This window comes from Polyodon spathula, chromosome 8 (genome assembly GCF_017654505.1).
Source record: "Polyodon spathula isolate WHYD16114869_AA chromosome 8, ASM1765450v1, whole genome shotgun sequence".
Classification (NCBI taxonomy): domain Eukaryota; kingdom Metazoa; phylum Chordata; class Actinopteri; order Acipenseriformes; family Polyodontidae; genus Polyodon; species Polyodon spathula.
In genome coordinates this window covers 16,154,622-16,172,236 of record NC_054541.1, presented here as the reverse complement: position 1 = coordinate 16,172,236, position 17,615 = coordinate 16,154,622, and the positions used below count along the sequence as shown (strand labels likewise).

Sequence of the window (17,615 nt, the reverse complement as noted above, 5' to 3'; positions counted from 1 at the left end):
GAAAAAAGGGCATTTAAAAAGTTGAACAAAGGCTCCAGTCTTTTACAGTACAGTCTCTGTCTCCTTGCAAAAGGGGCAATGATCAGTCGCCTCAGGGCACCGGCTACACATTCAGGGCTTTTCCAGACACACTACTCTGTGTCTACCAGATCACAAATCTTTACTATTTTAGCCCTTATATGAGACGTTAAAAGAATCAGAACTATTAAAATAAGTATTTAGGTGTGGATTAAACACCAAAAGGCTGCTCCAGAACCCAAAAAGGATCCAGTGGAACAACATATTCAGCCTTTTAGTAACGCCCAAGCCCTCAGCACACTTCTATAAAAGAGGGGAAGACATGAAAACTGCATCTTGTCTAAATCTAGAAATAACAAATTAATATCAAAACCAGCCCCCCCAACCTGATGAAGAAAAGAAAATGCCAGTTCCCTCCATGGCAGCTTTACTGGAGAGAAAAACACATTTCCTCAGAGCCTGAATCCTAAAGGCAGCCAGCCTACACTCAATATTCATAAGACCTTGTCCACCCTCTTCTAGTGGTAGATACAACACACACTGCTTTAACCAATAACACCCATTCCAAAAAAACTCTAAGAGCAGAGACTGAATCTGTTGAATCAAGAATTGCGGAGGTTCCACACATATCAATTTATGCCAGGGGCTGGAGGCAACCAAATTATTTAAAACCAAAACTCTTCCTCTGAAAGACATTTGTGGAAGAAGCCACCACGACCTTTTGCTTTTTCTAGAATCCCATCCCAGTTTAACAGTTAAACTTTCTCATTGCATAAAAAGACCCCCAGATATTTAAACCCATTCTGGTTCCATTCTAGTCTGTCTAGTAAAACCAAAGCTCTACACCCTTGTCCCTCCCCAATGAGCACAGCACTGCTTTTACTCCAGTTAACACTCGCTTATGAGACTTTTTCAAATACTTTTTGCTTCTCAATTAAGACCTTTATATCTTCTTGATTGCAAACGAACACAACTATACCATCCGCATCCGCGGAGAGCTTTATTGACTGGGCACTACAACTTGGAATAGACAAACCTGTTAAAAATGTCTTAGTTTACATAGTAGTGGTTCAACTGATAAAGCATATAACATTCCAGATAGAGGGCAAACCTGCCTGATTCCTCTCTGTGCAGCAAAAGGTGCACTCAAGCCCCCATTCATTTTCAATAAACTGAACACGTTACAATAGAGCGCTTTTATTTTACTAATAAAATCAGAACCAAGACCAAATGTGTCGAGGACTTCCCATAAATAACGGTGGTCTACTCGATCAAAGGCCTTTTCCTGATCTAAAGAAACAAGACCAGTACTAAAGACGAACAATTTAGAGGCCGCTAAAATATCCCTAACTAAGAAAATGTTATCAAAAATTGATCTATTTGGGATGCAATAATTTGATCAAGGTGTACAACATAATCAATCACTGCGCTCAGTCTATTGGACAAAGCTCTGGAAAGGACCTTCTATTCAGAGCACAACAACGACACAGGTCTCCAATTTTTAACATTTTTGAGATCACCTTTCTTAGGGAGGAGCGTAATGACAGCTCTTCTGCAGCTCAGAGGTAACTCCCCTTTCTCAAAGCTCTCTTCAAACACTTTGAAAAGGTCATGTTGAAACAGGTCCCAGACATTTTTAAAAAACTCTATTGGCAACCCATCAATTCCGGGAGCTTTACCTTGCTTTAACCCCTGTAGGGCCTCAGTGAGCTCTTCCATCGACAGAGCTTTTCCCAGCTCCTTTTTTTGTCTCTTCAGGAAAACATGTCAAGTCCTGCAGGAAACTCTACACCTCTTCAGGCTCAACCTCAACCTCTGCTGTGAACAGACCAGAGTAGAGCTCCACAGCATCCCCCCGGATCTCCTCCGGCTCCCTCAGCTCTACACCATCTGGTCTTGTTAAACAGTGAACGGTCTTTCACTGCTCACTTTTTCTGCATTCTGGACCTCACAGGAGCTCCCTGTACTTTTGCATCCAAAAGATCTGCTATTAACGGTTTCTTAAGCCTTAATTTTTCAATTAAACCATCATTTGGATTGGAGTCCAGAGTTTCTTGAAGCTCTAAGACCTCCCGCTCCAGTTCTTGCAGAGACTCATTAGCCTTCTTTGTAACGTTTTCAGTATATTGTTAACAAAAAGGTTTTATTTGGGCCTTTCCTACGTCCCACCATTGTCTAAGGTTGGAAAATAAAATTTTCCAAGCTCTCCATTTGTTCCAAAAAAATCAAAAACATTTCTTGAATTTGAATCATTCAACAAACTTACATTAAATTTCCAGTAAGAGCGGCTGTGTTTTAGGGCAATAAGACGTAAAGAGAAACTGTTATGATCTGAGAAAATAGTAGGGGAAATTTGACATTGTTTTATCAGATTTAAGTGTTCTTTAAAAACATACATTCGATCAAGTCTAGCCATTGAGTTATTATTATTACTCTGCTTAACCCAAGTGTATTGTCTTTTATCAGTGTTTACTTTTCCATATATCAACTAAACCATGCTTTTTGATCAAGACTGCTAGTTCCTTGTAGAGGTGTTGCGATACGACGATATGTATCGGCAATATTTTTCAATATCGCAGTAATTATTTATAGTTATGATTTGTAATGCTAAATTATTAATACAAATAAGTTCAAATTGCAGTGATGGAATTTTTAAAGTGTTCTGGCAGTACCATACTGTATACTTCGTCCTGCACACTCTTTTCTGGTGTGGAAACTTTGATTTACTTTTCTAATGCTTTGATTGGTCGTTGGCCCAGCACTGTGTAGGATCAGTTGTGTTTGAATCACGTGTGCGTTTGCAGCGTGCACTACACTACAAGATGACAGAAAGTGAAGAGACAAACCAGCTCAATAATATGGGGTTATATTGGTTTAAAAAAAAAAAAAAAAATGACGACAGTCAGATTGTTGAAGAGCGGAGTCCAATTTGTAAAGTATGCAGAGTTAGTGTTCTCTGCAAGAGCAGCAACACAACAAATATGTTCATACATTTTAGAGAACTCCACCGAACGCTTTATAAAGAAGGAACAAAGTATGAACAGTTTAAAGTTAAAGGAAGTATTAATAACAGTTGAAATGTGTTTAATTATTTTATGTTATAGCTGCAGTAATTCTTTTCAACGTGATCTTTCTGTGCAGTGTACTTGAACATAACGCTGACTATTGGATATTTAAATTAATATGTTACTCACTGTATATTCTTGAATCCATTTTTTTTTTGTTTGTTTCAACTAAATAGTATTGTTTTCAAACATCTTAGTTTAAGAAGTATTTGATCATATACAGTCACAAATTAGTAATGTCATGAACAGTTTGCATATTGGACTTACTGTTTAAAAATAAATAAACAACTCAAGCTAGCACTGATAAACCTTTGCCATATTAACTATTTTTAATTAGCTCTGTACTTTTTTTAAAAAATTTTTATTTGCTGCCAAGTTGTGTTTAGCTGCTCTGCATAGTACTTTTAAAATGGTAGTCAACTGACAAGCCAGGAAAACGATGTCCTCCTGAGCAGAATTTGCTGGTTATAATTAATATTGGTGTGTTACTATACAAGGTGTACATTATAGAAATAGTTCAGTAGTTTTTACATAGCGAGGGGGTTTACGGCCATTCATAATTTTAACATCAGTTTGAGTTTTATTTTTAATTTACATTTCAAATTTAAAAGTAAAATCAAAAATACATTTGAAAATGGAAATTTAGAGAAAATGTGATGTGACATTTGTTGAGAGCTATGCTGATGGTATACTATAATAATACATGGTATAATAATACATGTACACATACATTAACAAGTAGCTGTTTAATTTATGAATAAGATGTAATCAGACAAATATGAAAACATTTGGAAATATTGAACACATGTGGAAATATTGTAACACCCTTTAGGTCATGTCTTTCACCAGAACATATAAACATGTTAGTGTTTTTACACAAAAACCTGAAATGAGTGCCATTTAAGTTTGTTCACCTCACACCAATGAAAATATTTAGTTTTTATGTTTATAGGCAGTTGTTTTTTTTCCCCCCATATATTGAACTATGTTGGCACCTAAACAGAACAATTTAAATGAGCAAAGAAAAAAAATGAAAATACAAGAAAAACACTGAAAAAGCCTGGACATTTTTTTTTTTAGTTAAAGAGTTCTGCATTTCAAATACTGAGTATTGGATAAATATCTATTGTAAAATAAGTAAGCACCATATTTTTTTGTTAAAGTTTAGGCTATACTGATTTCATACCTATTATAGCTTAATAAATAGTAAACCTTATAAATTTTTAGGGTTTTATTTTTTTTTTGTAGTTCTTTGCAAATTATCATGTTTATCGCAGTTATCACGATAACACACAAAATAATCGTATGAGAAAATGTTCATATTGTGACACCTAGTTCCTTGGCAGATTGAGGGTGTGGCTCGAGGTGATTCTTGTCCTCTTTAAAATTCACAGTACAGTTAAAATCCCCTGCTAAAAACAATCTCTCTTCAGAGGCACAGTTTACTAAAACCTGATCTAAGATCTTAAACTCCAACCTCTCTTTTCCTTCATTAGGAGCATAGACATTGATAAAACAGAAAGACTGACCTTCTATTACAGTTTTCACCTTAATCAAATGACCTTTGACTTCTTCTGTAATTATTGATTCAGGTTTAAAATTCTCTTTAAATAAAACTGCCACCCCAGCACTGACATTAGAGCCATGGCTAAAAGCTATTTCCCCTTTCCATTCTCTTTCCCAATTGGACTGAGCTCTCAGATCACAGTCGTTTCCTGCAGGAATGTTACAATCTTTTTTTTTTTGCAACAGGTATTCGAAAACCGAGGCTCTCTTAAGATCACCTCTACACCCATTTGCTTTTAGATTCCCTAGTAAAATATTTTTCATTGGCATAGAGAAAACAAAAACCAAACAAACAATATAAGAAAGTAATACACAGTTTTTTCCTCATTATTTACTTTTGGTTAAGACTACTACAAGTTTTAACAACAAAGTTCTTTAGACGCAAGCATTCCTGTTCTGTCAAATTAGACCCTGACACCTTCTTTACTAAAAAAGCAGCAGAATTTAGAAACATTTTTGTATCAGGGAAAAAATCCTCTACATCAATTTTTCTTCTTCCTTTTGTGACTTCTAGAAACTTATATTTTGTTCACTATACCTACTTTTTATCATAGAGGAATCTGAAGTCTAAGATGAGTCGGTGAGATCTGCCTCGTCTTTGCTGTCTGACTCTGAGCTGCTCTCCCTCACAGTATTGGCAATAGCAGCACTTCGCCCCATCAGCTCCTTCACTCTTACAGGCTTTCTTTGCTATTCCTACAGCTGCAGCATCTCCTTTCTTTTGCACTCTTTTCTTTTTTTTTTTTTTTTTTTTTTTTTTTAAACCATCATTTTCATTTACAGGCTCACTCATCTCTACTTCTCCCACTACAATAGAAACTTGTACCAACACAGTCTCTTTCCTCAAATTCTCGTCTTTATTGTTAGTAGTACACTGAGATGGACTCTCGTCCTCTGTTTTACCAGCCTCTGTCTCCTTTATTTTACTCGTGCCAGCAACAACATCTTTTCTACTTTCCACTTCAAGCTGCACAGCTTTAATATTCCTTTTGGTTCTCCCCTGCATCAGCACCATCACTCGACCCTGCTGCCTTTCTCTCAAACTTCAGCCATCTCATTCTCACTATAAGCATTCTGATTTTCCCCTCCACCAACAACACTGCTCGGTTATTTACTTTTGGTTTCAGGCACCACAGAAGTAACATTATTTTGGTTCACTCCTCCATCAACAGCCTCACTCAGCTCCGCCACCCCTGTGACATTAATTTCAACATTCCTCTTTTCTGTTTCGCCGCCAGCACTACTCGGCACTGTAGCTTCCCGAGTCACGGACACAGCTCTTTCTGCTTTTTCACCATCTTCCTCTTGCTCTTTAGTTTTAGGACAGTTTTCAACTAAATGCCGGTCAACTCCACAATTAAAACATTTCATGGTATCTCATGTTGTGAAAATCAAATAATTAGTGCCTTTATTTTGAACTTGAGGACAATATTAAGTTCTTTGTTTGCTTTATCGTTAACCGTAAACAATTGCCTCCTAAAGGAGACTACGTGTTTTAACAATGGAGATTTGCATCCCAGGGGAATTCTTTTTGGGGCTGACACAATCTGCCCATGTCGTGATAACTCATTCGTGATTAACTAATTTAAGAAAAGGTGGAACATTTGATGAAATTATTTTCTTTGCCAGTACCTCTAGCAGCGAAATGGCAATAAACAAATCATTTACAACAATCCTGCTCTCAACAATTTTATTTACTAGATTAGTTTGACTCAAAAAAAGCCACAACTGAACCATGCATTCTTAAAGCAGACTTTATGTTTTCACATCCAACCACTTTACCAATCGCTAAAACACACTTCTCTAAAGAAACAAAGCCTTCTGTAACTACTTTGACTCAACGTTTGAGTCAGTCTTTCAAAGGGAACCCCCCCCCCCCCCCCCCCCCCGAAAAAACAATTTCAAACTTATCTAGTTTGCTTTACTTTAACACAAAATTACACAGACAGACAAACAAACACATGAAAGAGAAACCACAACTGACACACTATACCTCGCTCACTCATGCACCACACTAGACAGAACAGGTAGATAGACAGACAGATAAAAAAGTGACATCTTCACACATTTTTGGTTTAAATATTTATCTTAAATCCTTAATTGATCATTCACGCTAAATGGTGTAGAATTGTTCAAGTGTAATAAGTATTATATTTCAAAATGGTCAAAGTTGTGCTGCTCTGAAGTTGAGCTCTGTGTCCCTTTCTCTCCATTTCTGCATGGCGACCATATTGTGTTTAACGTATTTGTCTCCTGGATTTGAGAGATCATGTGGCATCAGGAGCAGAACTTTTTTAGTGAATAATTTTGTTGTCAAATGTATTCTGTGTTCTGCCCAATAGGAGTGCTGCCTCAACTCACTTGATGAGAAAGACTGAAAGTCAGCAGGTGACCTCTGCTCCCCCAGCCTACCTGCCACCAATACACAGAGTGCAAAACCCAGCCCAGTACTCCCTGTGGGCTCCCAGTAGAGCTGCACAAACTGATTATTCAGATTGCATTGATCGGGCTAATTTATCATTCAAAGTCAAACAAGTGAAGAACCAGCTGGTTAGATTTGTGCAATAGTTGCTTTCTAAAGTCCAGCAGACACAAGGAAACATGTTTCCAGACAAAATGTTTCCTCTTGCTGGATGTTTCCATGTTTCCAGAAACAAGGAAAAATGTTTCCCAGAGTAGACCAGGGTTCTACTTTGAGAAACAAAGAAACAATTTCAAGAAACATGTTGCCTTTAGCCAATCAGAAGAGATTCTGTGAGTGCAAGTCATCGATCATATGACCATGCAAGATGCTGACTTCTACAGAAGATTACAATGCATCAGCATACATATCATTGGTTGTGTCATTTTGGGTGATTCGTGGTCCTACAAGCCTCAGCAGCTTCAAGACAGTGTCTGGATCCATACAAACAAAACAGCAATAACTTAAGCGAAGATAATTTAAGAGATTAAGGTACGCTCGTCTCACCTCGTCATTTAGGATCCATTCCCTAGTCCACAAGCTTTCTCCCTTTTTTACACAGTATTAATGCAATTATAAGTGCAGCACCACTCAGTGCAGTAAGGCTTTCCTCCATTTTTGTGGAGCATGCAGCAGGAATGACCATGTTTCCACATATATGCTGGGCTTAAAGCCAGGTCCACACCTGAGTGTTCAGTTGCTCCGCTTGGTTGCGTGCAACTGAATCGCTTATATGTGGGCGTTTCAGGGATCACACCAAGAACATCATGCATTTCCTGGAAGCAAAGCAAAAGAACAACATGCATTTACTGGAAGCAAAACAAACGAACATGCATTTACTGACAGCATAGCAAGGAAACAACATCTGGAAGAAACACATTTACAGAAATTAAGTAGTCAAAGGAGAGGATTTTAAAAGGAATATTGATTATCTGACAGTTGTGAATAGAAACAATGCATCCCTGTATCACAACAATGTGCACACACTCACTGTGCTGCCTTACACACAACGCATTGTGAACAGGATGGCTGCAGGGGCTACGTCAGACCAGAAAGCAATATGTGCCTACAAAAAACATGTCCCCCTCTAAAGCTCAATGAGGGCTTACCAGTCCGTGTGCATGTCGTCGATGACCAGCAGGATCTTCGGTTTGCGTACAATGGGCGTGGTGTTCACTGGCGGCTCCGCCTGTCCAGCCACGCCCTGTGTGCTCTGCTTTACTGCATTGGACAGAGAGCTGAGGAAGCCGCCCCCTGTGGGTGGAGCCGAGGCCAGTGGCTGCTGTTGCTGCTTGCGCTCTGCCGCTGGGGAAACGGGAGAGCTAGTGGGGCTCTCAGGCCGCTGCAGGTCCATCATGTAGCCATTGGGCAGGTTAGCCACGAAGCTGCTGTCTGAGAGGCGTCTTCTGAGGAAATTCATGATGACAACTCAGGTACCCAATGTGTTGAGCACTGTGTAAGAAAAGCACAGAAATTCCTTTGAGGCAATAGCACTTCACCCTGTAAGAATTGAAAATTAAATCACAAGGTCAATTAAAACTATAAGCACGTTCAGTAAGCACTAATATTACATTGCGTTTTAAAATGTTATGAGATGTATCATTTACCATTATTTAAATTCATATTTATAAAAATGTTATATATATATATATATATATATATATATATATATATATATATATATATATATATATATATATATATATATATATACACACACACACACACACACACACACACACACACACACTACCAGTCAAAAGTTTTAGAACACCTCCATTTTTCCAGTTTTTATTAAAATTTACGCAATTTAATGTCTCACTGTACTCTGAAATTAAAGCATAGAACAAATAAACAATTGCAGATAAAAAAGAAATCGTGGAATCGTTTTGTTTAACAAAATGTAATCCTTTTGCAGATATAACAGCCGAACACACTTGTGGCATTCTTTCTACAATGGAAATCAAACATTGTTCAGAAAGTTCTTCCAAACACTGCTGCAGAAGTTCCCACAAATGTGTTGCACTTGTAGGTTGCTTTGCTTTCACCCTTCTGTCCAGTTCATCTGAAACCAGCTCGATGGGGTTTAAGTCTGGAGACTGTGCTGGCCATTCCATGATTTGAAGCCTACCGTCTTGTTCTTTTCTTCTAAGGTAGTTCTGACATAGCCTGGAGGTATGTACTGGGTCATGATCTTGCTGTAGGATGAACCCCTGACCAACTAGGCGTATACCAGAGGGTATTGCATGGCGCTGCAAAATGCTGTGGTAGCTGTTTTGGTTCAGGGTGCGACTCACTCTGTGCAAGTCACCGACTCTGGATCCAGCAAAAGCGCCCCAGACCATCACACTTCCTCCTCCATGTTTGACAGTTGGTGTCACACACTGAGGAACCATCCTTTTGCCTATTCGACGGCGTACAAAAACTCTGCGTGATGAACCGAAGATTTCAAATTTTGATTCATCGGTCCATAAGACCTTCTTCCAGTCTTCAGTAGTCCACTGGAGGTGCTTCATGACCAAGGCAAGCCTCTTTTTCTTATTTTTCCATCTTAACAATGGCTTTCTTACTGCCACTGTAGCTCCAAGTCTTCTCTTCACAGTTGAAACTGAGACTTGCTTACTTCGACCAGTGTTAAGCTGTGCTTGAAGCTGTTGTCCTGTGAGCCGCCTATCACGTAAGCTGTTGACTGTCAGAAACTTGTCTTCTGATTCTGTTGTGGCTTTGGGTCTGCCAGACCTCTTCCTGTCAGAGTTTCCAATTGTCTTTTGATGGTGTATGAAACTGTACTCATTGACACCTTGGCTTTCTTTGCAATTTCTCTAAAGGAAAGATATAAATTGTCTGGGCTATGGAGCAGAACCCTTAAACCTCAGTGTGGAAGCATTTATCGACACTGCTTGCTAATCAAATTGGAATTACTGGAAGGTGCCCATACCCATGCTAAAGAATGTCCTTGCCAAGTTTCATCACAACTACAATATGGATCAAGCCCTCCGCTTCCCTTCAGCGTTGGTAGAAAGCACATTTTGAGATAAGCCCTGCCTGCAAGTTGTGGCCGAATGAAACCAAAAAAAGGTCACATCAATGTACAAGTATGCCAGTTATTGTATACTGTACAGGCTGTATTACAAAACAAGCCTGCCAGTGACATGAACTGGCATCAAAATGAAAGCCATCAGTAATATGGAAATGGTAGATCCCCATGACCAAACCCACTGTACAAATGTAAGGTAACAGACAGATGCCTTCATGAACTCCCATATTCTGGTGCTCACAACAGCTTCTGCTAAAGTATGTCCAGACCACATTTCATCACAACTGATTGAACACCAAACTGCTTGCTAGTGATAGGCCAAATCAAATAAATATGTTTAAAGCTTAGATTTAAATATACTGATATGTAAAAAATGTGTGCCTCCATATACTTCAGATAAAGAAGGTTCCTAGTATTTGAGGTGAATTACATCTGTGTATACCGAGAACAATGGACAGCAGCTTGGGCTGGGTGCGTGTCACTCTGCACAATCGGCAGCTGAAGATTCTGACTCATTTCCAGCAGAATAAGACAATGATGAGCCAATAGCCACCCACTGCTTTCTGTTTGCATATAGAGTCTGGTTGTTTATTGAGCCCTTACTGAGTTTCAGAGTCTGCTGGTTTTGCAGGGTCACGGAGCATTCATAAAATATTCAGACCCATCATTATACCTGATGCAATGTACAGTGGCTCTCAAAAGTATTCACCCCCCCCTTGGACTTTTCCACATTTTATTGTGTTACAACATGGAATCAAAATGGATTTAATTAGGAGTTTGCCAAAGATTAACACAAAAAAAGTCCATAATGTCAAAGTGAAAAATAAAATCTACAAATTGTTCTAAATTAATTACAAATACAAAACAGAAAATAATTGATTACATTGATTGTAGTCACCCCCTTGAGTCAATATTTGGTAGAGGCACTTTGGCAGCAATTACAAACATGAGTCTATTTGGATAAGTCTCTACCAGCAGGCCCTGATGCAAAGAAGCTTCCCCATAGCATGATGCTGCCACCAACATGCTTCACGGTAGGGATGGTGTTCTCAGGATGATGTGCGGTGTTAGGCTTGCGCCAAACATAGCGCTTAGCTTTGAGGCCAAAAAGCTCTATTTTGGTCTCATTAGACCATAGAATCTTCTTCCACTTGGTCTCAGTCTCCCACATGCCTTCTGGCAAGCTCTAGCCAAGATTTGATGTGTGTTTTTTTTCAACAAAACATAAAGGCAAGTTTTGTAAAGCACCCGGGCTATTGTTGCCGTATGTACAGTGTCTCCCAATTCAGCCGTGGAGGACTGTAACTCCATTAGAGTTGCCATTGGCCTCTTGGTGGCCTCCCTGACTTGTGCCCTTCTCGTCCGGATACTCAGTTTTTGAGGACGGCCTGTTCTAGAAAGATTCACAGTTGTGCCATATTCTCTCCATTTCTTAGTAATGGACTTTACTGTGCTCCGGGCGATATTCAATGCCTTGGAAATGTTCTTATATCCTTTCCCGATTGGTGCTTTTGAAGAACCTTATTCCGGATTTGCTTTAAATGTTCCTTCGTCTTCATGATGTAGTTTTTGTTAGGAAATGTACTAACCAACTGTGGGACCTCCCAGACAGATGTTTTTACCTGAAATCATGTGACACGCCTTAATTGCACACAGGTGGACTCCATTCAACTGATTATTTGACTTCTAAAGACAATTGGTTACACCAGAGCTTATTTAGGTGTGTCATAGCAAAGAGGGTGAATACTTATGCAATCAATTATTTTCTGTTTTGTATTTGTAATTAATTTAGAACAATTTGTAGATTTTATTTTTCACTTTGACATTATGGACTTTGTTGATCAGTGGCAAAAACTCCTAATTAAATCCATTTTGATTCCATGTTGAAACACAATAAAATGTGGAAAAGTCCAAAGGGGGTGAATACTTTTGAGAGCCACTGTATACAACATTTAAAACAACCATACAGAACTATGCTTACAGGGTACATATCTAAAAGTTTGACCCATGTAAACCGATCGTTTTGGGTTATAATCTTGAGTAGAGTAGATAAGGCTTCTGGTTTTATTCACGTGATGTCCCTTTAAACATATTTTGAGTTAACAAATGACGTGCATTGATCTCACCTGATTCTATTTGGACCTGCATTTTCTTTTGGCTCTAATCACTGAATCGAGCTTATTAATTTCCACTGCGTTAGTTTCTAGTAGTGTGTTGCTAATTTAAACAATCTGGTATTCAGTTAAGGCTTAACAATTAATTCAAGTTTAAAAGGGAGGGAGAGAGATGGAAAATAAAAATTGAAAACTAGAAGCCCTAGGTATACCCAGTACACTTATTTGGTGTAATTTGGGTGTAAACAGCAGGAACTTAACAGGGGTGTGCCCATTCTGTGATTACCATTATACTCATTTTGAAGTGGTTAGGTGTTAATTAAATGGGTAAAACATGCTCATTACTCAACACAAAAACAATGCAGTCCCTCGGTCCCCTTGCTTGCACAATTATTCATGGTCAGTTTACAGCCTCGGTACGGCATTACAAATTTCACCAGCTTCCAAATCAGCATCTAAAACACTCAATGCAGAACTAAAGGTGAGGGAAGGGCAGCTTTTCTTCTTTTGAAATCAACATTTGACACCTGCTGACAAATACTTTGTAAAGGCAATTACTGAGATCATCAGAGTACCAGCACCCCTAGTTGACAGCCAGTTTATTTAAGACATCAGATCCAACAGTATTTTGACAGAGGGCTGGTTGCAGATGCTCGGTTGGCAGGTGCTTCCATATTTAATACAAATAGCGATTTGTTTCACGACAGGTTTCTACTGAAGGTTGTGGACTGGTCACAAACCCCTCCAGAACACCTTGCAGACCAGGCTGCCAACGAGGACGCTTCACCCTGTTTTAAGGTATACTCTTAATCAAGGCAGTATAACTGGCAGATTGGATTGGTTACTGATTTAACTATATTTTTTACTCAATCACGGATTCATACTTTAAGCAGTTTATTTAAAGCGTGCTCAGGACACTTTGCAAATGTTTCTCTCTAGAGACTGTACTGGGCACTACACATTAAGAAGATTCTCTAATCATAATCTAAACGAAGCAAAGCACATCCTAATCTTGATGTTGTTCAGAATGCGCTGCTCGCTTCTCTGTCTGTTAAGCCAAAATGTGTCACTTTGCCATCAACTGCATAACTGCAAATCACCGCTTAACTCCAGGGTATCACTCAGTAACTGGGAATCAACCGGGCTGCATTTCCACATTGTCAGTGTGGACTGGGATCCCTCTCTTGGATCCTGCAGGCTTCATCGTGAAATCTGATCAAGGGCAGAAGAGCTCAGATCACACTTAATTAACTGAGGAAGGAAACTTCTCATTCAATTCAGAAGACGTACGCAGCTTTAGAAGGATTAGTTGACAGCGTAGCTCGATGTATTAGGGTTTTAGGTTAACCAGCGTTGAAGTAATTACAGATTGACGTTTGTAATAAGATGATCAGGGGAGTTTGTATTTACACATGGCTTGTCACTCGGTATGACATACAACATATTGTTGAGGAGAGAAAGGCAAATCTCTACGGCCCCACGTGGGTTACCTTTTGCGAAGGAATCCAATTTAACGCCAGCGCTAATCATTACAGCACAAACAGAACAGAACTCCAGGGCAATAACAGGCACATTTTTATAGATGGCTGTAATTCTCTCAACATGAGGATGGAGGGAGGACCATTTTTAAAAGCTGTAGCCTCCTCACTCATTTGAATATTATTTATTAATATATTAATATTAACATTTTAAAAAGTAGCTAATTATGAAAATTGAGTTTTCAGTTTAACAATCACTTTTTCATTAAGTATTTCTAGTGATATATGACTACCCACATAACAATAATAATAATAATAACAACAACACTCATCGTGCTACAGCTAATCAACACCTGCAGAGCTGGCCTTTGTCCTCCAGAGGTCGGTATCTCACTGACATCCGCTCTCTAGTTCCTGGGTGTAGAAGAGGAAGCTGGCTGGGTCGGGGGATCGGAGGACGCCCACTGAACCTTCAATTCTTCTGAGCTATTGTGAGGATTACTGTGATGAAGGAATGTAATTGGACACTCTAAAATTGAGGAGAAAATCAGGGGTACAATAATTTAGAAAGAAAAAATCTCCAGGCACTGTTTGAGCCGGGGAATGCTTGCTGTTGAATCTGATGCTCATTTTGCACCACAGATACGCTGGGTGGGCAGCTGCAGTGTTACAGGCAGTGGCAGGGTGGAATGGGGGAGTTTTATGCTGCCATCTGCTCAATATTGGATACAATTTTTTTTTTATTTTTAACGCGTAATACAACAACTTAAGCAAGCTGGTTCACATTTCGGATTTATGTTTTGTGTGCATTTTTTAAAAAGCTCTTGCCTGATAGAGAGGTCCATAACTATTAAACACTCAACAGATTTATTTATTTATTTATTTATTTTAAAATATAAAAAAAAAAAAAAAAAAATATTCAAAAGAAACTTCAATTCAAATGACAAATGTTTTATCAATGGTCTTTCTCAATGTCTTGAAGATGAGCAGTACGGTATGTAGGTCTCAGTTTAGATCACGTGTCTGTACGCCAATGTCACATTAACGAATGTTAAACTGACAGCTTCCCTCCAGTGTACAGTATAATAGACATACAATATGAGGTGATTCAAACTGCTGATGACTGTCACTATTTCAAGTGGTTTTCACTCCTACTAATAAGGATGCTTTCTCTCATAAGTTAAATCAGTCAGCTTGTTAGCCCTGTTTAGATAACCCTGCTGTGATGAAGCCACCTTCATTAGCATTTCTATTCAACAAGGGGGGGGGGGGGGGGGGGGTAGTACAACCCCATTATGGGACTCGCAAGCTGTCAAGGAATGCCAACATACTGCCCTTCTTTTGAGATGTTTCCAAGAGGAATCTGTTAATGATGGTGAAGCACTATGAGCGGTCAAGGGCTAAACTGTTTTTTAAATAATGAGAACGATCAAAGTGTAAAACAGCAGCCTTGACTGTGGAATTAGACTGCCTTTCCAAACACTAGCTCACCAGTCACAATTGACAAATACTGTGAGTGCCAACTTCACGAAAAAACAAGCGTGACTTAAAAATAAACCAAATAAGTCCGTCACCTGGACTAACACTAGGGGAAACTTTTCCTTTAACTAAGTGTCCTGTTCTTCTGGGATGGAAATAAGACTCCTTTTGGACAACAGTTTCGCCCATTCCAAGTTTTAATACAAGCTTGATTAGCCACAGTGTCTAGGTTCCAAGCTCAGTAGTGTCTTATTAAACTCACAGTAAAACCAGGAATGCATCAAAACTGCTATGGAATAGGAGTCATCACCATCCCTTGTATTGGACTGTATAATTGAGAAAGGGCCACTCTAATCATTCCCTGAGTTTGCAGAAGAGTCCAGCCTCTCTTACAGCTTTGAAGATGGGATTCTTAAGCAATGACAAGGAGAGGCGGCATGCTGGTTTCAAAAGCAGAGGAAGCTCCGGCCCCCACAGACCAGACTGCCTTTGGGGAATGTAGACTCTCTCTGAAGAGACGGCCTGTTTCATGACATATCCTCATGGTGTATATAAGAGCAGTTGCTCTGGAAAATGCCTTCGCTCTCTGCAATACTGTGTATTCTGTGGATGAGCTGAAAAAAATATTGATACAACGGGGTGAAAATTAAGAAATAATTGTGATTTCCTTTTAGAGTTTCATATTGTGAGGATTGGCCACCTTAAAGGTTTACCACAGTAAATTTGCAATGTTTTTTAAACTCCCATTGCACACTCTTACATCCACATCTTGTTTTGTGTAGGTGTAAAGACTATTGATTTGTCTGTTAAAATGAGCACTTGATGTCACAGCCTGAAGCCATATTCATAACTGAAAATCTTTCCATTGCTGTGGAATAAAAAGGTTGTTTGACTCACAATGCCTTGACAGTAACAGACCAGGACATGTGCCCTTCTCTCCTCTTCGATAAGTTATATAAGGAATTCAGAATTCAATTAGAAGGAAAGAAGACGACGGTTTGTTAACTCATGCTGCCAGAATTCTTTTCTAGGACGAAATCTGAATTCTGGTGTTGCAGAGCTGTGCAGAGGCGTTGATGGAGGTGAACACAGTGAAAGCAATATTAGAAAGGTGGAAAAATAACCCTGCTGCTCTCACAATGACAAAACAGTGTCTCCGTAGATCTTTGGATATGATATCCTGAAAAATACAATTTCCAGTTTCCAGCGACTGTGCATAGTGCTCCCTCTGGATAAGGTAGCCCTTTATACCACAGAACGGGTTAAAACTAGGGGTGTAGTATTTGGTCGACAGGTGTTAAATAAATCCATTCATTAACTGAGTATCAATCAGTGGCAATTAACTTCCGCATTGAGGGGTAAGTGTACTAAGACGGGCCAGTCGCAGCACAGACATATTGCATTTGCATCTTTGTTGCGACACTTAGCAAAGTAAACCTTTTGTCGTATGTACCAAAAGAAGCAAGAATAAAAACGATAGGTTACAGATGTAACCCTAGTTCCCTGAAAGAGAATATGACCGCCAATGATGCTTTTGGGATACGCCTGCTTGTCAGGTATTCGCTGAGAATTTCATATCAAAGCTGACGATAAGCCCCTCCGTGGAGTAACATCCTCGGTCCCACCTCACAGAGGTAATAAATAATCACTACGTGGAGACGTCAGTCTCTTTTGCATTGAACCAGCGAATGTGAGTGATGCAACCTCAAAAGTTTGGCGGTCATCTTCTCTTTCAGGGAACTGGGGTTACATCTGTAACCTCTCTTTTCCTTTCAATTTGAATTCCGCCAATTAAACTTTTGGGAAAGTATATTCAGGGTTCTCCCCAGGAATTCTGTACAGCCTGGTGCCAGAACATTATAGCCGGGAGCACGTAACGGAAAAATAAACTTGCCTTACCTTAAATATATAATACAACAAAGAATTTAAATAATGTGTTGTCTTCGTTGACTAACTGGTTGCGCTTTGTTTTGTTCTACATTTTCTTTCATTACTGTTTATTGTGGTAAATTACCGTGCTCATTTAGGCACTCTACGATTTGACTGGGGAAAGATAATGTAGGGTTATTGGAGTTAAAAAAAAAAAAAAAAAAAACCACGGTAACCTTTTCACTTCCTTTTTAGCTTAATTGCTGAGCTTATTGCTTCATTTAAATTGTTTTCTTTATGTTAAGTTTTCAGGGCATTTTGTTAATGCACGTCTGTTTTAGTTTTTGGCTAGTCTATATTTTTTAAATGCAACTGTTCATTTTAACAATTTTTTTGAACACAACAGTATTCACTGGTCACCACCACAACTGTGCATGAAACCGCAGTTAAATCATCCAGCACCTCTGCACTTAAGTATTTGTATGTCAGCTGATAACAGCTGATATCCCATCATGCCTTTCTTCTTAG

At 39.0% G+C, this 17,615-nt stretch overlaps 1 protein-coding gene across 2 annotated transcripts in view; it reads right to left on the bottom strand.

Moving 5' to 3' along the window:
• The window catches only part of LOC121319518 (synapsin-3-like), a 223,186-nt gene that overhangs the window by 183,934 nt on the left and 21,637 nt on the right, over nt 1-17,615 (bottom strand). Inside the window, exon 2 of one of the 2 annotated variants that reach the window (XM_041257035.1) lies at nt 8,220-8,610. In XM_041257035.1, the coding sequence (XP_041112969.1) occupies nt 8,220-8,530 (311 nt within the window). In that variant the 5' untranslated portion in view covers nt 8,531-8,610. The remainder of the gene's footprint in view (nt 1-8,219; nt 8,611-17,615) is intronic. The other variant, XM_041257036.1, reaches the window with a different exon arrangement.